The 24,159-nt window shown below is 42.3% G+C and overlaps 1 protein-coding gene and 1 pseudogene across 1 annotated transcript; both read right to left on the bottom strand.

The window, feature by feature from the left end:
* Positions 1 to 3,138: 3,138 nt before the first annotated feature.
* Positions 3,139 to 10,496, bottom strand: sp3a (sp3a transcription factor). The gene is made up of 6 exons (XM_061088177.1): positions 10,316 to 10,496; positions 9,860 to 9,957; positions 6,812 to 7,982; positions 5,722 to 5,908; positions 5,420 to 5,616; positions 3,139 to 4,588 (listed from the first exon to the last, which is right to left on the bottom strand). The coding sequence occupies exons 1-6, from the start codon at positions 10,320 to 10,322 to the stop codon at positions 4,296 to 4,298; spliced, it is 1,953 nt and encodes a 650-aa protein (XP_060944160.1). The 5' UTR covers positions 10,323 to 10,496; the 3' UTR covers positions 3,139 to 4,295.
* Positions 10,497 to 16,174: 5,678 nt separating this feature from the next.
* LOC133021997 (obg-like ATPase 1) overlaps positions 16,175 to 24,159 on the bottom strand; it is a 39,810-nt pseudogene continuing 31,825 nt past the window's right edge.

Below are 24,159 nucleotides of genomic sequence, written 5' to 3'. Positions count from 1 at the left end.
CTTCTGTAGTTGATCAAGGGCAAGACTGTGTCAGGAATGTGGAATCACAAGCCACTTTTTTTTATAAATGTAGTTTGAAATGTTCTAATGGTTTATCAGAAAAAAACACCATTAGTTCCCTGCAGCAAACACAATATTAAGCAGGGAGGTAAGAGCTTTTCACTTATGATGAGCCCGGAGGTTTATATCCAAAACGAAAAACGAAATAAAGGCGTCATGCTCTAAAGCCTGTGAGATGCTTCCGAGAAAAGACACATTGTAAATGAATGCAGCTGCAGAACCCCAACAATTCATTGCACTGTACTTTCAAGTTGTTGATTCCTCGAGAAAGGCAAATAATAGTCATTTTGCAAAATTGCAGGCCTATCCTTCAACAACGGAGGAAAACAGTTCAAATTGGGCAGAGATAGGGAAGAAGCAGCCCGCTCCCTGAAGTATTTTGTATATTTGGGACAGTATAATGCAATAAGTAATTTCTGCCCGCAGTTCACATTACCTCCCAATGGTTAAGAACCATAATCCCAATAGCATTTTGAATTCTATCACACATACACTCAGAAATGTTATTGCATGATTATAGTGTTCCTCTGCCTCTGCAGATGTATTGTATTTATGCATTTTGCACATGAATTGGAAGAGAAGTTGAGCACCGTGTACAATTACACTGCTATTCAAACTGAGCCAGAAGAACCAAAGCTATTTGGTACAAAACAACTTGTAGTGTAAGAAATGTTTGAATCGCTACCTGTCGTTGACAAAAACACAATTTTAAGGCCACGTGACTGAAAATAAGAATCTTCCCTTTGCTAAAGTCACACTGTGTGTCATTGTCCGTTGGAAGATTTTGTGCCACATTATATTCAAACCACATAAGTGATGAAGAACCGAGTCTGTGCTGCAAAGACGTGCAAATCAAATCCACAGGAAGCTTTACTTGCTCATGTGTATTTCTTCTAATTTAACAATTATAAACTGAAGCTGCCAGATTCATTAACGTGGCTGTAAAAGCCTCTGCTCATCTTAATCTAATGATGGCATCAACCTCTGAGAACATAGAGAGAAGTGCGACAGAGTTGACCTCCGGTCCGGGCGGTCATCTGAGAGGACAGCGTGCACAGAGTCACGCTCGGCAGCCGCATCATTTCTCTCTTCCTCCTTTTTTAAACCTGCTGAGCTGCCGGGGAGGGTCGCCCACCAATGGCAGCTTTTATCTGCAGAGGCCAGGAGACACTTGCCTCCTGCTATGAGGTGATGGCACTTTGTCAAGCAAGACAAAGTTATCCTGCCACTGACACCAGACACTCGCCCTCCGCTCCCCGCTGCACTCATAGCAGTGGGTGTGATTTACATCATAAAAGCTTAAGGAATGTCAAATTTAAAAAATCTGACATAGGAAATGTTTAAAAAAACATAAACATTCCTAGATCTCACATTTGAAAACATTTCCGTGCACTCACTCAAATCTGCCACACAAGTGGAAAACCCACGGCTCTGGTTGCAGACGGCCCCGGAGGTGTGTGTATCATAGATTTCATTCCTGCAGGGAAACAAAGATTATTACAATATTCAGATTACCGAGCAGGGGAAATTAATTGGACTAATTAACATACAAGTAAATGATGATACCGTTAACACATTTCATTAACTCAAACTGTCATTCTATGTTCCTGCTGCACTTGGTATTGCATTACAATGAATTGGATTCATTAAATTATGCAAATGAAAGGAACGACAGAAAGGACGAGTCCTTTTTTTTTTACGGCACAGACCACATTTCCTCGCTCGTTTTCAACAAATCGACAAAGACTCAAAAAGCATGTGCTCTTCACTCTGATTTACCAGATAAAGCTTTTCATAGACTATCATTTTAATTATGTTCACATGCAGGCACTGAAGCCAGGTGAAGGCTGAGAGACATTTCATCTCTCTCATGCTGTTTGAGCCTCATATTAAAGATTACCTAATTATGTAAATGTCCCATTTAGTGTAAAGAGGTAAAGTGATACAGCTCTTAGGTGCTGGTGAAATATCAGCTTCATTTATCCAAAAATATAAAACAAGGTCTATTTTTAACAAACTATAAGGACATTAAACTTTGTGTTAAAGAAACAAGACGCAGCAATTCATTTAAAAAGCTTTTCCTTCTGTTCCCCTCATGAATCCAGGTCACAGAGAATGAGGTGTTAACTCTGCTGGGTTGGTTCAAAGTCATGAGACACTACTTTGTTCTCCGGCAGCAGAATATGTTCCTGACATTTCCGTGTGACATTAACTCGTGGTTGATTGAGGGTCCACACCTCCTTTTGGCCCCGGTGACTTCTGTCTCCATCCCGGGGAACACAACACCAGGGGAAGGTCGGGGGGGTCAAACACACGTCGTGTCCTGCTCCCTTGGCTGCAGTGACATCTACTGGACTACTGGCCCAGTGTAAACCCTTTGGGGTGGGGGGGGCGGGGGTGGAGAACGCAGTGCCTGGCTTGATGATATGACACGAGAAACAAAACGTTTCAAGTGCAAAGAATAACGAAAACTGGATGTGCATTGTTATTTAGTCTGGAATATCAGGCCGTCCTCCCATAACAGACATGGTACAAGCGAGACAAATGTAAAAACTGAATTTTTAAATAAAGCAAAAAATCCAAAGGATATTCAAGTGTGACAGAAGAGTTTATATTGATGTTATATTGACATATTTATACAGAAGATTGGATTGAAGATAAAACTTCAGTGTTTAGTACACAATAGGAAGATGGTGTTTGAGTGTTTCTACAGCATCTTGCGTTCTGTGCTATCTGACTTAAAGGCTGAAGTGTAATCTCCTGAAAAAGGACCATGTGGCAACCGGTTGGATTTAAAGAAAATACACAATTATCCTCATGTGACATTCACTATTCAACAGTTGAGGGGTTAAGAAACAGAAATAAAAACAATATGGAACAGGACAATGCAACGTAAAGTAAACCATAAGTATCAACAAAGAAAGAAACAATAGTACTGACGATGGATATAAAGTGGTTTCTTGGGAAGTATACAAAACATATTTTTCATTAACAAAAAAAAGGATTATCAACAAACAAGATGAACAGTGCTGTTAATAGAAAGAGTACCGCTTTTAGTAATACACTGATTCCCCCCCCCCCCCCCAAATGCATAACGAGAAGTGAAGGAGCAAGATACTGCTGAAGAATCCTGTTTCCATAACAGGGGTCGTTCTTATTGTTACAAAAAAAAGAAAACGACAGTGAGATTTAACAAGCACAGGTAACGTGGTGACAGCTTAATTCACCTCAGCCTTTGGTCCATCTGATTACCACAACACCCTCATTGTCCCAGAAGCCAGAGGGGTGATGAACTCTACTCGTATCACACAGTCACAAGTCACCCTGAGTTTGTAGTCAAATTTTGGCAATTATCTTCAAAAAATGGCTTTTTCTCTTCATATAACAATTAAAGTTTTTTTTCCTTGTTTTGAAATCCTCCCTCAGAAGGAAAACACATTTGAATTACATATAATGGAACCGTAGGAAATATTTTGACTTTTAATATCACAAAGGCATTTTTCGATGTAAAGCCCGATATAAATAGTGGTTTGGTCAAAATATTGAATAAGCAAATGACGTATATATCATATCAACATTTTATGTTCAAGAGGAATTACAATACAAAAAAATTGATTGTTTTTCATTTTCACCTGCAATGTCGTCTGTGTGAAGAGTTTGTCTTTTTAAAAATAAACGCAGGAAGGAGGTTCGCTAATGTGCAAGCAGACGGACTGTAAAAGAGGACAGTGAAAATAAAACATGTTACATTAAGAGATTTGCGAGAACAGAAGCAATAACATGACTGGAGCTGGATAAAAGGATCTCAGGGGTGAGACTGAGTCTTTGCTGAGAGCATTATGGAACATACTTTACCTCATCAGAACAAACCACCAGCAAAAAGGCGGAGGAGAGAATTGCTCAACTTACCAATAATTTGTCATGAAAAAACACATTAACATATTAGTAGATTCAAAACAAAATGGCATCCTACATTTGCAACTACACAATATTGTACAAAATAAGGCATTTCTTTGTGTGTTTACTGCAATGTTTTTTCCACCTTCTTTTAGTCTCCAATACTAGTTTTTTCCTCATTAGAAACTGAGCACGGACATGGTCGGACTATTTTCGTGTTAAAATATATATGTATATATATATTTATAATTTCAGTTTTCTTCCAAAACTTGAATAAAAACGCAGGTAGGAGTATACAGTATGATGGAGTTTGCACAAGTTCATAAGCGGAGTGTAAATCACTCCATGACTTCACTGGCCGCTACTGTGGTGACGAGCTGGAGCGGGATCTCTGCGTTGGCCAGGATGTCCTGGGCGGCGTTGGAGCCCTGCTGGATGTTGGTGAGGATGAGGGTGGTCCCGCCCGCCGTGGTGATGATACTGTCCGAGGACCCCGCGGATTCCATCGCGGCCACCACTGCGCTGCCAGAGTTCATGGCTTTTTTGTTCTGATGAGTTTTAATGTGCTTCGCCAGGTGGTCGCTCCGCATGAAGCGCTTGGAACATTCTGGGCAGACAAACTTCTTCTCTCCTGCCAGAGAGAAAATACAGTTGGAAGGGTAAATAGTTTGGTGGTGAATACATTTGGAGAGGGTCAACCCTGTCATCTGTCTGGAGGATATGTTTTTAAGGAAGAGATATAAGTTTAAGACAGTGGCACAGAAGTTCAGACGGAGAAGAAAATGAAGGGCAGAGCTGATAGAAATAATAGATTATTATTGTGTGTACAGCCATATTTTAATCCCTGTATTAAATAGGTAGATCAATAATGTGTTATACCTCCTCACTGCATAAGCATTGAATCCATATTTTAGAGTTTTGTCATATTGCAATTGATGGAAATTATATTGGGATAATTATTAATATTGTTTCATTACCCAGTCACAGTTGAGTGCCAACCTGTTCCTCAAAACCAGCAAATAAACATGTTGTGCATTTCACCCCATGAGTAACGATTGTAATTACAAAGGAACATTCTATAAAATTCAAAACAGAGCAGGCGAGCCGATGAGAGGCTGAGTCCACACTCAATAAAGAACCATGGGATGAATATAAAAGCCACAGCTCATTACTAGCATCTCTTGAAATGTTTGTTAAATAATCGGTTAACAAATCTTGTAAATGATGGTGCTGCATAAACTGTTAAAACATTCTGAACTGGAAAATTACTATCAAGACTGTAAAATCTGGATATGTTTCCACAGTGGTCTTCATTCCTAACCTGACATTTTACATATTAATTCAGGTTGGAGGGAAAACGCTGTTGTTTCTTTTGTGACTCACATTTTGAAGAGCAAAAACAAGAACATTACACTGATGCTTTCCTGATGTGCAAACACTAAGGGATCCAAAAAAAGGGCACCTGTGTGTGTTCTCCTGTGTCTCTGCAGCTCGTCGCTGCGTGTGAACCTCTTCCCACAGAACATCCAGCTGCAAACAAAAGGTCGCTCCCCTGAATGCCAGCGCAGGTGTGCTCGCAGGTGCGACGTCTTCCCGTATACTTTCCCACAGCCTGCGATGTGGCAGATGTGCTGCTTCTTTTTCCCCGTGCTGGATCCTCTGAGAAAACACATGCATCGACAGTTAGGCTCCAGACGTGCTTTATTACCCCTGCAGAGGCAGCCACGACACCCAAACAACTCACAAAGTGTGGAGATTACTAACCTGCCACCTGACTCTTTACAGTTGGGGCAAGTGCACGCCACCCGACGCAGCCTCTTGCCCTCCTGACCCAACTGGTCGTCGTCATCCACCAGCCTGACGCGCAGGTGGGACAGATCGCTCGTGTTCAGGGTGGAGTCGCTGCTCAGCTGCCACTCTCCAGAGTCGGGCTCTTCCTTTATCTGAATGTCTGAAATGAATGTGTGTGTTAATGTCAACACAAGCTCTGGTAATAACACGACAAAAAGCCAGAGAGGTATTTTACGATTGTGCTTTGCTGGCAGCATGGTGGCAAATTGCACAGCATCCACATCAAACACAGCAATAAAATAATTAGTTGATTGACAGAAAATACATCAGTGTCATCACTTATTTTAATAGTTAATTTATTAAACTAAATAAACTTTGCAACAGTTAAAAAAAATTTAAACACCAGCATTAACACAAGATGGCTTTAAAGACAATGCATTGTGTCAGTGCACAACACATGCTTATTTACATGTATACAATACATGTAAACTGTTAACAATGAAAACTCCACATGTGATTCAAACTCTACATTTGAAATGTTTTTTTTTTTCATTAAGCAGCTGTATATTTGCCTTCATCACGATTTTATAGACTGAACTATAGATAACACAGTTCTGATTAATAACATCAAAAGTCCTTTTCTCTGTCCAAGCGTCTTATTGAGTCATGACAGGGAGGCAGCACAAACTACAGATATCACAAAGACAAATACACTGGATGCAGTAGCCTACACAAGTGTTACTGTGGATTGTGTGTTTTGAGCAACACAAAGAAAAATCCATTAAGTTTCATAGTAGTGATGCAATAATTTCGTACGTAGGAGAATATAGAAATGGACCTTTCAGAGAGATGTGAAAGTGACAGCATTTTTTTTTTTAAACAAATGATGTGAAGTCATTGGACTCCATGTGCTAATAAGACTAATGAAGGTCTAATTGGTCAAACCTTACCAGGAGCATCAGCACCAATAGGAGAGTTGTGGATATGTCAGTCAAGCACAGTTTGTATTGTACACACTCATGTCAGATAATAATGTGTGTATAATAATAAGAAGCTGCCCTACCTCCAATGTTGTCTGTGTCTCCATCCTGTTGGGCCATGGAGTTGACCGTCACCGTCTGCAGGCTGGGGATCTGACCCGTGTTGATGCTGACCTGACCGGACCCCAGGGACAGGGTCTGGACAGGGGCCAGGGTGATCTGCTGGGGGGGTGTGGTCGGCAGCTGGAGGTTCTGCAGGTTCTGCACTCCTTGCACCTGAAAGGTCTGCCACTGTATCTGACCCGAAGCCGTGACCGTCTGGGCTTGGATGATGAAGGTCCCCGGGTTGATCAGCTGGACGTTCTGCAGACCCTGACCGCCCGACTGCACCACCTGACCGTTGGAGGTCTGGACAGGCATCTGCTGCAGCTGGATGATGGGTGTGGCTGAGGACACCTGGATGCTCTGCTCATGGTTTTGTTGGATGTAGCCAGAGCTCGAGTCGGCCTGTTCATTGGCCACTGACGACGACGACGAATCCTGTGTCAGCAGACCTGATTCATTTACTGAAATGTGCAGCTCAGAGGAAGACGTTGGCACGTAAAGGTCAGGATTTGCATTCGAGTCACTGCCTGGTATCGTCTGTGTGAGTTGAACCTCTTGCTTCACCTGACTCTCAGAGCCATCCACAGGCTGACTGGTCATAATCAACTGGCCATCAGCAGTGACCCCTGTTGCTATAGTTTGAGCTCCGGACAGGCCCAGGGATTCCAAGTCCACGCTGTTGATAGGAACAAAAGTGATATTCCCGGGCAAACCCATAGGCACATTAGTGACAACCTGACCCTGGTTGTTGAAGGTGGAGCTGCCGATAGAAACCCCCTGGATCTGCTGGACATTACCAGTCTGTGAGATGAGGTTCTGGTTGTTATTAAGGATGTTTGCAGTTGAGCTACCGTCAGGCAGGATCTGAATCTGCCCCGTGGCATCCTGAGTCATGTTGGATGTGGAGAAGCTCAGCTGTCCGTCTGCGGTCTGAATCTGAGGAATTACTTGGTACTGAATGTTAGGCACTGCGTTGGCATTGGAGGAGGCCGTTCCCGATGTCACAAAGATTTGCTGACTTTGTAGGTTTTGAAGAGGAAGAACATACTGTCCGTTTGATGTTAATATTCCTTGACTTTGGATTTGGATCATCCCAGATTCATCCTTTGTTGTGGGTGTTAACACCTCCCATGTGTCAGTCCCAGTGAGCTGAGGAGAGGAATCAGAGGTCTGCTTAAGAAAATGGTTGACATATAAAAAATACAAGATCAAGCCCCTGTTGTAATCTAAATAGATAGAGCAAGTTACAGCCTAGCTATAGCCTGCACACATGGCCCAATATTGTGGAGGATTAGTACAAGAAATATTGGGAAGCAAATTTGGAGTAAATTGTTATTCACAGTCTAAGTTTGGTTCCCTTGGTCAAGAACAAAGAAAAATATGATCCATAGCTTTTAGTTGTAGTACATTTAAGGTCGACACAGCTTTATTACAAATAAAGATTTGTAATCCTGAAGTCACAACTGAGGTCTGACACTAGCAGCTCATTCATCAGACAACATCATTAGCTTGTCGTGCTGCTGTGCATCATCACTGTTACACACAGACACACACAGGGGAAATGTTATGGCCTGCCGCGGCTCATGCTCGACCCAAACATACCTAAAAGTTCCATTTATCTTCTGGTTGTCATAGCCAGATTTTTGAAAATCATTTCATGCATCCGTTTGAGATTTGTTTAAGATTTTGTAGGCACAGTGTTTTTAAGATTTAAGATTTAAGATACATTTATTTATCCCACACACATGCACAGGCACCCATCTGGTGCAGGACACACAGAGTAGTGGGCAGCCGTGTACGGCGCCCGGGGAGCAGATGTTGGGGGAGTAAGGTGCCTTGCTCAGGGGCACTAGACAGGGCAGGGAGAATCCTCTTGGATTTTTGGACAGATCAATCCAGGTTCGTCTTTTTGTTGTTTCTCCGTGGAGTCGAACCAGAGACGAACCAGAGACCTTTTCTGCCCATAGTCCAAGTTTCTGCCACTAGTCCACCACCTCTCCTTAATTGGTCTTATTTAAGCAGAAGAAGTAGTTAAACACACCATGGTTTGTATTTAACAGGGGATTTCATTCTCAGAGACAATCGCAGAGTTTTCTTATAAACTCTACACTGCCATTCTCTTCTGCGATAATTCAGTTTTAATTTACTATAAATACAATCTCAACAACAGGCTTAAAACACATGTTATTGACGCTGTTTCAAGTCGAATTTGAATGCTGGTTCCTTGGATGACACCACGAGAGCAGTATAGAGGCATTTTAGGATTTTTTTCTGTTGTTTTATTACATCTGAAGAATCGTCCCCCAGGCACTTCAATTGTATTAGATTTGGCTGCAACACTGTTTACCCGCGAAACTCTTAGACTGATTTGTGGACTCTTCATCCACCCATACATCCCTTTAAGGAGCCTGTCATGTGGCCAGATGGATGTAGGTGTCCTTACTTGGTCTGTTTAAATACTTAAAATTGTAAACACATTCCAGTTGTAGCAATGACACATTTGTCTTGTGTTAAAGCCAAATTACAGAGGATGCAATTCCATGGAAGCAGGAGCCAGCTCAGCCTCGCTGTGCTGTGGGTGAAGGATTCACCTCAGAAGCATCAGCACCAGCAGCAGCTCTCTCCACCTCTGATGACGGTGTCATAAAGTTAGGACTCATCCCTGGTGCAGGTGGTCGCCAGCAGGTCGAGGGGGGGACGGCCTATTTTAAAAAGGAAGAGGGAGTGGGCGGCCACACAGAAAGTGGTGATTCGCTGCTAGGGCGCTAAAGTTTGGAGGGACTTCCTCGTCCTGTGTTCGAGCCCCGCCGGCAGCAGCCACCCAGGGGCAGGCAGCCTGGCGGTGCTGTCTGTAACTGGCCTGTCACTTCCACCCCAGCGTAGGAGGCGGGATTCTCCGTTTCCTGAGACAATTCCCACCTCCCAAAGTTTGAAATGTGTGAACTCCACTTAGCGCCGCTCAGCTACTGACACCGCAGCAGCGACATAATGAGCGCTAGCCCCCCCGGGAGAGAGAGACGCCTTACCTGGCCGCCCCTGCCGTCCTCCTGCGGCAGGAAGTCGCCGTGACTGCTGTCCACCTCCATGGCAGCCATCTCTTCTGCTTTCAATGGCTGTTCTGGTGCTGTGTGGTAAAAAGCATGTAGGTTAGGCAGTGTTAGCCGAAGCTAACGCTAGCTACACACACCACACACGCATCTGCTGGGCTGTTATAGCATCGCTGTGATAGCTAACAACACGGTCACAACTAATGCTACGAAGCACGGTGCAGGAAACAGCACTGCGGGCTCGACTGGATCCAGACGAGCTGACTTTTAACGATAGCCGAGCTAAGCTAGCTAGCTGCTAAAGCTACTTTACCCCGGCGGTGATTAGCATGATCCCCGACACACATCCCCTTGCTAGCGAGCTAATGTAACCGGAGGATGCCTGTTAGCCTGTTAGCCTGTTAGCTTCCGAGCACTGAGACAGATGTTACGTACCAGTCATGGCGGGACTCGTCGTGAACCGGAGAGTCGTGACAGTCACAAGCAGCCGGACATGATCGGCGGATTATATCGAAAGCATGCGCGTAAAAAAATCAGGTGATAAACTGTCAAGATTTCTTTGTATTTTGATTGACGGGCGCTGAGGGGGGAACACAAAGGGTGGGGCCTGCGCTGTTGACCAGCCGCGTTTGCGTCACGCACCGGAAGTCCCGCCCGTTCTTCATCGAGCTGATTGGTCGCTCGCTGCGCACGCCGCGTCGCGATTGGTCCCCCGACGCGCCCGTCATCTTTTGTTGGCCTCTTCCTGTTTATTATGCATTGTTGGTTTGTACAGTATCGTGGATCGGAGTTGGGCTGTTTGCAGGTTTCACAGTGAAGCAGGGACCAGGAGACATGCAGCCTGTGAAGTGTGTCAAATAAAAGATGTTGAAAAGTTGTATTGAAGACACAGACTCAGAGTTGCAGTTACATTAACCAAACACTTCAGCATTTATTTCAAGACCACAACTTGTTCGTCAAGCTGTTACATAATCACTTATATCACCCCAAACCTTTAACATTTACAATAAACCTTGACACTGGGCTCATTGAGTCACTGGTTGGCAACTCATTACACCACGTATGTTTCTCCTTTTTATTTATTCATCCCTTATTTAACCAGAAAGGTCTTGCAGAGAGACTGTATCTCTTCTGCCAGGGATTCCTGTGTAGTAAATTAAAAAAAAGTTGAATTACTTTAATATTCTCTGTTGCATGTATTGCAATATTGACAAAGTATTGCACACACGCAGCCTTGATCAAATAGTGCATGCATGCAATGATAACATATTGCACACAACTACAGTTCACAAAGTACCTAAGTATGGTGACTATGAAAGCCTTAGGTACTGCAACTTAGAAAACACATGTAAATAGACAAAACGAATGGCCAATAGAAAATGTGTTCCAAATACCCAACCAACTAAATACTTGCAACACAACCAAACACTTGCAACACAACCAATTACCAACCACACTACCAAATACTCACAACACAACCAAATACTCCCATATCAATTCTGTAGATCAGGGTTTTGCAATTTTTTGTTTACCAAGTATACTTTACTCGATCAATGGCACAGTTACATAAAAATCTGACTTCACGATGCACCTGAATTCTTCCACGATGCCATTTATCTTTGTCGACTTGTGTCTTTGAAAACTAACCGTGGCGTTGTCGTACTTCTGCATTAGAAAGTAATCTGCAATTGAGTTTTAAGCTGTCTTTTGTGATGATTACTTGAACAAAAAAACACACAATCAAGACACAATCGGAGTTTGCATTTGAGTGGATTTCTTCTCCTCCGTCTGATTGTGCACATTACGACATTGTGAAAGTGCATTGAAATGAGAACCTGCATCCTATTGTACCTGATCTGTGGCTGTGATGCTATCAGGACCCCACTTCTGAGTATTACTTGTGGTGTGTCAGTTCCTCACAGTGAGCGACTGCAGTGAGGCTATTTCTCTCAACCTTCAATTCAAACTTGGCCCATTACAGCCAGACTACAAAAGCACTTTCTGTGCACTCAGGAGCTCACAGCAGTGAATGGTGGATATTTCCAATCACTCTGCTGTCAATCCAAGTGTCAGGTAAACACAGGCCAATGGAAGCAGCTTCAGAAAAACCTTGCAGCTGTGTCTGTCTTACTCCAAGAGTCCTTGGAAACATATCAACGATTCTACAAAGACCTCCAAGTTAACGGGAAAAGTCGGAAACCCAAAAAGCAACAACAACAAAACAAACTTGCAGGACATCGTGGCCCACACGAGACACAGAGCTGCGGCGTGTTGTTTGTCTTCAGGCCTGTGATGTTTCCACAGTGTCTCCAGCCACAGTTGCATACAAGGGAAATGAGACTGTATCAACATTGTGTTGTATTCGCCTCATGAGAGGAAGCTGTGAAGTCTTTTAGGGCAATTACCCAGTGGGACTTTGAGTACACAAGGATCCAGTGATAGATAAAACTGTAAACAGCCGCATCCACGACCTTCTCTCTGCATGCACAGGCCGTCTAGCTTTAACTTTCCTTTAGGATTATAGCTGGGAAATGTGATACAGATTATATGCTTTAATAACAGATCTGCATGAAATAATGGATGAGGAATTACAAGAAAAAGATGTTATTAAATGCAAAAAAGCCTCTTCCCAATATCATCTGGGAGATGTCATTGTTGTGGCAGACAGTGCAGAGATGCTGAGGCTGAGAGGACTAAGTGAGCGAGTCCACAATGGCTCTGAGTGTTTCAGATTAACATATTGACAGTTGTTTTCATGATGGCTGGTCCAAGAGAGAGTGACCCCACAGAGAGAAAGTGCCCCTGCTGGAGGCACCTTGTGGGACACTGTAAATGGGACCTGTGAGAGAAAATTGAAACTGGTGCTACATAGAGAAGAAGTGTGTATGGAATATCAAATGTGTGTAATAGGCGACGCTGAGGCAGCTGCGACAGGAACCACCACACTGTTCTTTGTCCGAGGAGCTGAGACTGTAACTGCTGTACGTAAGGGAGGGTTTCAAAGGCAGTAACATGAAAGTTTCCTCCCTTCTCATTCATTTTGGGTTCCTTTGTTTGTGCACACTCACACAAACAAACACACATACACAGGGGTTTTTCCTCTTTTACTCACATGTATCTATTACATTTGCATTTGATTCCATTTTTTGTTTTTACCTGTTGCTCTGTATATAGTATTTCATCATATTAAACAACATTATATATTGTTTGCCCCTTCAGAGGTAGCTCTGTCATGTCTCACGTGTTATGTTGCATTTCAACAAATTAGATTTTACTGTGGAGGTTCATATTTATTATAAACAAAATAATTCAGAGTAAGAAAAAACATCTGAACTTAACATGATAAAATACAATGGGGTAAAAAAGGTAATGCACATATAATTGTTATAAAATATATGAATTTATATACACACATGAACAACTAGACTACAAAGATATAGTTTCTATGTTACAATGAAAGATGTTACCTGCTGTATAGCAGTGCACAGTGAATGCTGAGCTATATGCGATGTATCTCATTTAAAGCAAGTATGGTAAAATAAGCCGATATTGCAGGACTGTTGCATAGGATTAGTTTTGGCTGATTTTTAACTGCTTATTTTTTCCTGTACTGGTATTACTTCATTGCCCAAAACATGTTTTGCTGCACTTTCTGCAAATTATACATAAAATGTGCAAATTTAAAGTAAAACTGTAATGGCACAATAAGGCATCATAAGAGAAATACAAATTTGTCAGCCTTAAGTTATGAATAAAGTTCTTTTTTTCCTGTTCATGGCTTTTTTTCTTGCAAACATTATACTGCCATTTTTTTAGCACTGACAAGGGAAGCAGTAAATCATAGCCTTCAGTCTCACCATGAAACAAAAACATAAACAATAAAGAAACGTTGCTTAAACCCTCATATGCATGAACATTTGTTACTTTAATCCAGTCCTGAATCTATATTGATTTCATGTCTATTCTGTGTACAGTATATAGCACAAATGTCAGGCAGACAAGTCACACAATGGTAATAATTACAGCGTGGCAACACTTGGCTATTGTCATCCAAAATAGAGATCATTTCCACTCTGTAATAATATGATACAAAACATTTATAAGAACCATTGAATTTCCCAACGCAGTCCCCTGAGCACAGTTACTGCTGTGAAAAGTGCTCTAATTATTTATATGTTTATTTGTTTTTACTCACACATAAATCTTGTTTTATTCCTAAAAGGCCTTTGGTGTGTGATTTACGACAGAGTGTCCATGGTGTGTTTTAAAGTGAGCTTTCCGCTCTGTGCCCTTCTTGGTGTGATGCCACTGCGGTCGGCCTCGGGCCACAGTGGCACCGCTTGATTGATGGGGCTGACAGAACATTTGAGGCAACAGACAATCTGTCACATTCCTGGACTTCTTTTATTTCTCAGGGAGGCTTTACCAGTCCGACTGCTTCTACAACCCACCTACATCACATTCTAGTCTCTATAAATACCAATTTGTTTGTATTATTAACCACTGGTTACATGTTCACATGTATGTGCTCTGTGAAACCAGGATAGAGAGGAAGCCCAATGATCTTTATTACTCACTCTATGAAGATTTACTGTCGCTTTATGAAAAACAAAATGTGTCACAACTCAGACCACTGGGAGCAACTCGTCAGTCCCCGAGCTTCAAGACTACAGACCAGATGAATGATATTCTATGCAGGGTTTAGGTTGGCCAACACCACCAACACCCGGAGAAGAATGCAAAAACAGTTTTGTCTCAAGCCACATTGTGCTGTGCAGAGGATTTGTATGGTTTCACTTAGAAAACAGCCTGTTGTTTTACACAGGATACTGTCTGGGAGTAAATCTTGGTCACAATAACTTATTTGATTTGCTTCGTGGAATGTGTACAAGTGATTATCAGGGGTAAATGCTACAGCTAAAAAGAAGGCTTAATGTTATTTGATGCACATTTTGTCAATCGTCCTTTGTTCCATCTAACCTCAATAAACACTATGCTATATTTTGCCACTGATCTCAAACCTTAAAGACTACAATCCACCTTATTTTCATGACAAACACTGTTCTCTGTGCTGCTGTAGCACAGACTCCATAAAAACATCCAATCCAAAAACTTGGATATGCAATGCTATCCCTGTAAAATGACCATTTTTATTCAATCTTTTTTGTTCCCATCAAAAGGCCATTTTGTTCTCTGCAATCTTAATGGTTACGAGATATTCAGCAAAGCGCTGCTGATCTGCCGCTCGTTGTTGGGACTCCCATGGAGAACACAATCTTACTTTGGAGAACGGCGGCTGCCGCCATACAATTCCATCAGCATAAAAGCTTCACAAACACTTACACACAAAGTATAGGGGCGAGAAAAACACTACTTCAAGCAACAGGAATCGTTTTCTGCTTGTGCTTGTGGATTGTGTCAACTTCTATTTTCATACTATACAGAAAATGATAAAATGTGGCCTTTTTGGGTGGAAATATGGTTTGAATTAATATTTCTTTTGTAGGTGTGTAATTTCCTCATTGTGGAGGGATGGGAGTAAGACTGCAAACACAACAAAGATGCTATATTTGTGTATATTTGAAGATTGAGGATGAGAACTGTATCGACAGCGAAGGGGAGGACGCAAGTATTCATCAATCATACATTTAATAAAAAGTGTGAATTAAAGGTTACCTCCGTAGCTTTACAAATAATCATTTAAACTGACCAATTCTTTTGGCCCAAAAAACACCTGCATGCTGCATGTGACCTTCTAAAATCAGCATCACTTAACAGATTTAATTATAACTGTCCCCGCTCTGCTACAGTCAGTGTCAGCTGTGTCTTTTAATTCTCTAATCAGTGGTCGGCAGGACCGCTATCGGCGTCCCCATGCAGCTTCCCACTCAATACAGACATCCCAAAACACACACAGACTGGTTTTTGTCAAATGTTTTATTGAGTGTAGACATCTGGGCTACTGTAAAACATGTATTATCTGCAGAAGGGGGAGAGGAGCAGGTGGCATTGTCCCCGCTGTCAGCTGTGTCAGGGCTGGCACCCGTGATGGAGATTAATGAAGTATCTGGAGAGTAATATGCTCCTTCAAATGCTGCTACAATTTGGAGTGGGGGCCAATCCTGATCTTAAATAGCAAAGCTGTCAGAGTTTACTGAACCTGTGCTTTGGCACCCGAGGGGGGATTTGATCCTACAGGACGGGTGGATGAAGAAAGAACTGGCGGTGTGTATCAGCCAAGAAAAGAGAGGTAACAATAAAGTCAGTTATGTAAACAAACAGATTGTTCTTGTGTCACTTTTTCTTCGGCGCATTCGGTGCGTTAAATTTGAAAAAGATGATGTCTCCATCCTCCACGACGTAGTTTCTTCCCTGTTGTCTGTATTTTCCAGATGCCTGTGAGGTAAAAAATAAAAACTGAATCAAAAGCCAACAATCATAAACCAAACAAAGCATCTTAGGATGGACAGGTTATAGACTGTTACATACTTTAACAAAATATTTATTGGCACCGTAGACAATATGGAGCCCAAAATTAGAATGTAAGAATATAACCACAAGATTAGTTTCCAATTTATTTCATTGCCTTCAATTACTTTACTGCAAGACACTCTCACACACACACACACACACACACGCACACACACATGGGCCTCCATGTTTTTGTTCCAATGGGGCGCCTGAATTCCCACTGAGTGAATAATCCTCTCCTCTGCCGGTTCCAGTTTCATGTACCCAAGCACAGAATGTTAATATGTCTTTGATTACAGCCCTATCAAACTTCTTGAGGAAACCAAACAAGTTCTAACATTTCTTTTGTGTACAGTAAGTGTTTGTTCTCCTTCCTGGCCAACTCAAAAATAATTGACTTGAAGTGCTAATACGGACAGGTTTATGCATTCTGGTTCTGCACAGCGCACAATTAATTAGAAGAATCAATGTCCCTTTAAAGGCTCAGGAGACCATTTAATCCAAGCTCAATACCAGCAGAAACACTGGATGGAGAGGGAGACGGGGGGAAGAAAATCAATGGCTATTTGTGATTCCTGAGTGTGTATTAAACCAGACATGTCTAACTGGTTCATTTGCACTTGAAAGCAGCCATCTGGAGCAGCAAGCTTGGCTTAAGCAGATATGATTACTAATAATGTGATATCCTCGTACACTGGCCCTATTCAGGCGGCCTATTCCCACAACTGGCATTAAATAGCACAGGCCCTAATGCCACAGTCAGAACTGCTCCATGTTCTTATGAGGCTCAAAAAGGGATTAGTGAGAGAGCATGCAGTAAGGAGCTGACACTCAGATCTCCAGCCCGGATAACAATGGCCGAACCCCAGAGAGACCGGCACGTTTCACCCTCTGTTTGCCGCTTATGAGGGGAGTGGACAATACACTGCTGCTGCATTAAATATTAAATGCGTCTTTAAAAAGAAGAGACTTGAATAGTGAAGAGATTTGAATGTTTTCATAGTGCTCCCCGCAGGTCCCTGTGTGTCACTGTAAGATCACATTAGCGGAGTCTGTGAGTGGGCTTGTGGAGTTGATGGTGGTGATAGTGGGATTGTAACAGCACGTTACAGCTGCTGCCAACAAATGTCACATACGCATGCAAGGTTAACTTCTACTGTAATTCAGTTGATAGCCTCCAGGTTATGTTTTTGTCTCTGTTTGTTTGTCTGTTATTTAGCAGGATTTTGAAAACAATTAAAAGATGGATTACCACAAAACGTAGTGGACGGATGCTTTATGATTCAGGGATGAACCCATTAAATGAAGGTGCGGATCTTTTACTTGGCAAAACATATTTAACATATTTATTTATATTTATTTCTCAGAGAATAATTCATGATACCCAGAAACTACAGACCCTTTTTGTCGGTGACCTGCGGGAGCTTAAAGATGTCTGCTGTCATTTATAGCCATCATTAACTTAATACAAATATGAAGGTTGGTAATGGTTTTAATTAAAAGGTACATTTACCTGGGAGCAAATTAAAACTCTTTTGTCTTTCGGTAGCTCTGTGCAGATCACAAAACACAACAACAACAACTGCTTTTTTTCTGATTGGTTGTTGTGTTTTCTAACTAACTCTGCCAAGGAGTTTTTTTTGTTTTTTTACCCCTGTCCCTTTGTGTGTTGGTTGGTTTTTATCTTTGTTTGGCTGTAAGCAAGATTATGCAAAAAACTTGTTTCCAGGAAATGTAGCGGAGCGTTGGAGGATGACCAAAGCAAGAACCCATTAAAGTCTCAGATCCGGGATAGGGGGCGGATCCAGGGAACATTGTGAGATTTTTCAACATTTTCATTGATTTCTCTGAGAAAAATTCACAGACCATGATGAAAACAAATCTGGCATGTTTAGTGGTCTGATATTTATGAGTGTGTGTCATATGATGCTGATCAAACCAAATTTCAACGTGGTTTCATAAGACAACCGGAGGTAGGCGCTTTACTATGGGCCGTGAGAATTATATTTAAAAATGTGTCTATACATAAAATACATTTAAATTATATATAAAAAATGTTTAATGTTGTTCAATATGAAAGGCATTCTGTTGTGTTGATTATTAATTCTGTATCACTCATTACTACAGTTTATTGATATGACACCAAATTGATGCTAAAGCTGAAGCAACCCTTGTAAAGAAAATCATTTTTGAGTCACTGGCAAAGTACCTGCTGCAGCAGACGCCCAGTTATTGTCTGCACAAATTCACCATGAAATCAGTTATTACATTTGACAGCAGTGTGCACATGAACAACCCACATCCCAGTTAAAAGGTCAAAACAAACACTGGCTATCATAAAAAAAAAAAATAAGATATGCAAGTCACATTTATGTGCCACGCAGCCATGAAACAGTCCTAATATGAGGAATTTCACACTTTATTTAACTCGCCGCTTTATATCACTGTCACATGCCGCCAGTGGCTTGGGGGGGATTTGGCAACGGAGAGAGCGGTAAGCTAACAGCGCGCTCTATAGATCTGCTAAATGCCTGGTGAGGGTGAAGAAGTGCTGCCTCTGTGCTACTGAGCCGAGCCACGAGCAAGAGGCACCATCAGCCAGTTAAGACACATTGTGATAAAGATATGCACAGCTGGAGCAGAATGGCAGTGTTTAGAGCCAGAATCAGCTGGCTTGTCAGGAGCCGTGCCGGAGTGTGCCGCAGTAATTTCTTCCCCCGAGGAAAGGTGAGGAGCAGTTTGCAGTCGGAGCAGTGCGGTGACTGTCAGCTCCACTGATCACAGGAGACTTCCCCTCATCTCCTCTGGCACCCTGACTGCTCACCTTGACAGAGTTCTCGCTGCCTTCCTCTTTAAAATCCTGGAATTTCATTACTTCCGCCGTAATGAAGCCCCTCTCAAAGTCCGTGTGGATCTTCCCCGCAGCCTGTGGAGCCTTAGTTCCTTTCTGTCACGGGGGAAGGAAAAGAGAGGACAAATGAATTGTTTTGGAGAAGATGGATTACAGCATGCGAGCGACACAGTGTTTGATAGGGCGATAGCGTCGCGAGCATCACTCCGGGTTGTTTTCAGTCGGGGGTATTCTTGCCTCAGTGGTGATTTCTGGATAGCTTTCCACTCGGCCATGCCCTGCTAAGGGCGGCCCGGACGCCGATAAGGACCCAGCACTGCTATCAATGCCTTCTGATTCTCATTCCGTGGCAGTATTGATTTCTGTCCAAGCAATCTTGCCTCATTGTGGGTCACTGCTCGGCTCTCTGGTCATGACAGCAAGAAGAGCTGGTGTTGCAGTGAGAGGCCAGGGTGGCACAGAGCTGACTGCATCAGGCCTCACTGCTGTGACACTCCGGAGTTTGGTAAAATCCAAACACTTAACTATATTTCACTGTTGAAGATGGGGCGCTATAGTACTCGAGCATATTTTTTAAATTGACTTGAAAAACACAATAAGGGACGTATCTTCCAAACCATGCAATTTTAAAAAGAACGAAATAACAATTCACTGGATTTATAAATTGGCTGCACTCTGAATCCTCTTTTGACAGGTAAAATGTGCAATTTATATGCACCAAAAACCAAATGACAAATGGCCCAAATAAGTGACGTGGCTGCTGTGTATCCTCCTGACTCCTGCCCGTCGACCTGCTCGCCCCCCCCCCAGCGCTTCAGCTCCGTGCTCAGGAACTGTTGAGCAGTTGTAATTATGTATATAATCAGGTTGGGGTCAACATATTTCATGCCAAAAGAATGATGCGTATTTAATGACTCTAATACATTACCATCTCTTTGCAATCTCATTGACGGAGTGCTTGTGAGTTTAACTACCATTAATCAGCATCAAGGTTTGTCTATCTGGAGAAAAATAGATTAAGGGAGGGATTTTTTTTTTTCACACGGGCGCATTGCAGGAGCTCCACATTGTCCTAGTTAAGAGCTATGCAGAGCAGGTTGATAGATAATGGTCACCTCGAGGCTGCCTAATAAACCATGTTAAAGGACTGGGGAACACGACATTACTGAGTGTAGCTTTTACAATGCAAGATGTATTGGCTTAATATAGTTACTCACTGATGCTTACCTGACTAAATGCCCCTCACACACAATCAAGGCTGCCTGTAATCAGTTATGTCGAGGGGGGACAGGCGGGTTTTTGAGAACGTCTTTGAAGTGTTTTCGAGACTTTTTTGGGGGGGTAAATAGCGAGGACATCAGTCACGCCGAGACGAGTTTCAACCTGGTGATGTCATTCGGCTTAAACGTGATGTTTCCTGAGTAAATAAGAGGGGGTGAGCTCACCTTCCCCTCTGGCCCGAACACATTCACAAGGCCATAAAAGAAAAAAGTCTGTGCCTTAACTTCAATAAGCTGCTTTCCGACTTGCACTGAACTCCGCAGATCCTCCGGATTTTCTCCAGAGGACGTGCATGAGTGAACGCGAATGTCCGAGTGAGAGGCTTCGTAGTTTCTGTGGACTTTCTCCGTCTGGCCTCATAGAATAACGTCCAGAGGAAGTCAGGAGAATCCAATGTGTGATCCCCAGCTGTGTTGTGCATGTGTGAAAGGCAAAAAGGCAAAGCCAATTCTCTGGATTTTACCCACAGGTCATGTCTGAAAACAGCTGTACTGTCTCCAAGTTACCCTTATTTGGTGGTGTGTTATTCTTGTTGTATGATGCAGTCAGTGGCAAAAGAATCAAGACAATTATTGCAGTTTGCCAGGCTGATATAAAATGTGCATTTCTGATCAAAATGAGAATTCTTGTGTGAGGCAGCAGCGTGGGGCTTCCTGTTGGCAGGAGGTCTGAGGCTCATACTGTATAACTGAAATGTGTTGTGTTCATATCTGACCAGGGGGTTAGTTGCACACTATTCTCCACTTATTTGTTTTCTTCTTTGTCAACTTAGAATAAACTTATTGCATAATAATATATCAAAAGATATTGTGAATTCAGTTCAGCGTTTCTGTGAGTTAAGAACCAAATTATCGCACAAATGGTTCATTAATTCTGTCCTTTGTGGGATAATGTGAAATATAGTTTCAGATCATTTTTGTGGAGTATGTATTACTAGCTATTGAATGTAGATTGAGATATTAACACATCAAACACATTCTCAGTATTTCACATTGATTTTGCGTATCAAGATTTAGCATATTGAGAAAATGAAAATTCACTATTCTAAAGCCTGATGTTTGTTTCCCACTTTGGTTGAAAATAACATAAAACAGATCACTGTTGAAAAAACACCTTATTTCAGTTTTTCTGTTAGTGTTATTACGTCTATATCCTTAATGACAGGGATGGGTTGGACAAAGTGAAAGACATTCCTTGGTACAAATCACTGTACATTTTAAGAGCACATTTAACTGCAGCCTCTGAAATGACCATGCATCTGAATAAACACCTCTCTGAAAAGTTTCAACACCAACAAAACATTATAACCTTTATGAAAAGAGGCTATATTGCAGGACATCAGATTGCATTGGTTTTAGCTAAGTGTACCTACTAAACTGCTAACTATGCATATGTCCTCTGAGTAAAGAAGTCATTTGGATTTTAGCAAATTTTACTACAGTATTTGAGATAATGTCTTTTTTCCTTATCAAAATAGGATAATAAGCATATTTTATAAGACGTTTTGGAGAAGCTCTCTGAAATTAGCTGTTTTTTTAATTGTGCATCATGCTTTGAAAAAGTAATTGAACTATCGAATGGATATATATGATTAAATACACCTTACACTGCGAAAGTTTTTCAAAAAGTAAAATCTACAATATTAAACCACCTACACTGGTTTATAACATAAAACTCCCGACTGGTCAAATACCTGATTATATCTCTCTTCTGTTTGCTCAAGAAAAAAACAACAACAACAACAACAACACAATGAAAGCATGCAAAGCCAACATCTGTATTGATGTAAGTCCTGCGATCCCGCTGCACAAAGGTCTTGGCGGGCGGCGCTCAGTAAACTGAGACACACAGGGAGGAGGAGCCCCCGGCCGGGCCCACAAGCAGTCGAATGAAAAGCGACATCAATTTTGGCACAGACAGCCTCCGTCACACAGATTAGGCAGGCACAATGCACAGGCTCCTTATCTCCAGCGGCAGGAGGAGGGCAGGCAGATCTGCACAGGATGGAAACATTCTCATGGACGTAATGGGCAAAATCAATTGTTGCCCTCCTCAATCAATGTAGCCCCCACTTTCACTGTTCAGCAGCTCACCAGTAATTGAAGTTATCCTTGGCCTGTAATGACTAGCTAAGGCACAACCATGACAAAGTTGAAAGTGTGTGATATCAGTGAGGGTGCCAGCAGGGTGGAACGTGGGACACAGAGTGTATTCCTTTGTGTGTGTGTGTGTGTGTGTGTGTGTGTGTGTGTGTGTGTGTGTGTGTGTGTGTGTGTGTGTGTGTGTGTGTGTGTGTGTGAGTGTGTGCATGTGGTGCACTCCCCCGCACTCCCATGTATGTTCGCAGCAGCCAGCTGGCTCTTACCCGAACGGTCCACGCACGGACCTCATCTGGTCCGGCAGTGAAGAAGTCCTCCAGCTGCAGGGCTGCGTAGCCTGCCTTGATGATCCTGCACAGGCCGCTGGTGGAGACAGAAAAATCCAGCTCGAATCAAGGGCTACCAACTGTTTAGGTATTCTTTATCGCCACTGACGCCCAGACAAAGTTCACTTCGGCAGCGAAGCCCCATTCATTCCGATATAAACCCATTAAGTGAATAAGATGGGTCACTTCGCTTCATGTGAGACATTCAACTCTCCAATGGTTTCTTTGATTAATTACAAAGCTTGTAGACTCATTTAGCATTTTTTAAGAATTCAACCCGATGCCTTGTCCTGCGCCGAGAGGAGGGGAAAAAAATTCTGCTGTCACAATTTTTCTCTCCATAGAGGTTTTCACACAGGAACAATAAACCCGAAATGCCCAAGTTATAATTATACCTACGGATGACAGATGACAGTTAAAAACTTAATTTAGAGGAAAACCCTTTGACTGAGTTGTTCGGTAAGAAGAGGGATCCTTTTCTTTATGATGGTAATTACTCTGCCATTTATTATTCTATCAGCACATGCAATTAAAGGAGTGCATGGAGGACACAGCTGATAATAAGTGTGGGGAGACTGAATGCTAATTAACCTCTGCGTCTTGTGCTCTGTGCAGTGCTCCTGCCTGTCCTCGTCACTGGCGGCCTGGAGCTGGCTCTCCAGGCCGCCGCTGGGGGGGGGGGGGGGGGGGGTGACCAAGGCCGCCGGGGTCATGACTGTCCACCCACTCCTTGATTTTCACCAACCTGAGTTTAAAAAAGAAAAGAAAAACAGTGTCCACAAGAACTAGTTGAAAGAGTTGATTAACACGAAAGTATTCGTTATCTGCCGGTTGCATGCATATTCATGAGAGCAGCTGAACATATGAGTGTTTGCAGGAGACTGCACTCCAAAGGAGGATTCTCCATCCGAGTTTGAGTCTTGTTTCCACAGAAGTTTTTCAGCTATACATTTGATTTGACTGTTTGCAAAAAGCAGATTCACAAATTAAATGTGCCCTCCATGACTTGTAGATGGCAAATATTACAAATGAAAGTGCTCAATGTGCAAGATGATTATATATTTACAGTACAAATCATATTTCTTAAAGCCATTTCAGTTTTAGATTGACCAACCTCGTTCAACGACTGTTCTAGATATTGCCTGCATCTTAAAAATAAAGAAACAACAAGACAAGGTGCTGCACAAGAATTATGGAAAAGATTGACAATGACTTAATTACTAGTAATATTCTAATGGTGTGCATCTTTAG

The sequence above is a fragment of the Limanda limanda genome, chromosome 16 (assembly GCF_963576545.1).
Source record: "Limanda limanda chromosome 16, fLimLim1.1, whole genome shotgun sequence".
Taxonomy (NCBI): Eukaryota; Metazoa; Chordata; class Actinopteri; order Pleuronectiformes; family Pleuronectidae; genus Limanda; species Limanda limanda.
This window is presented reverse-complemented; position numbering and strand designations above follow the sequence as displayed.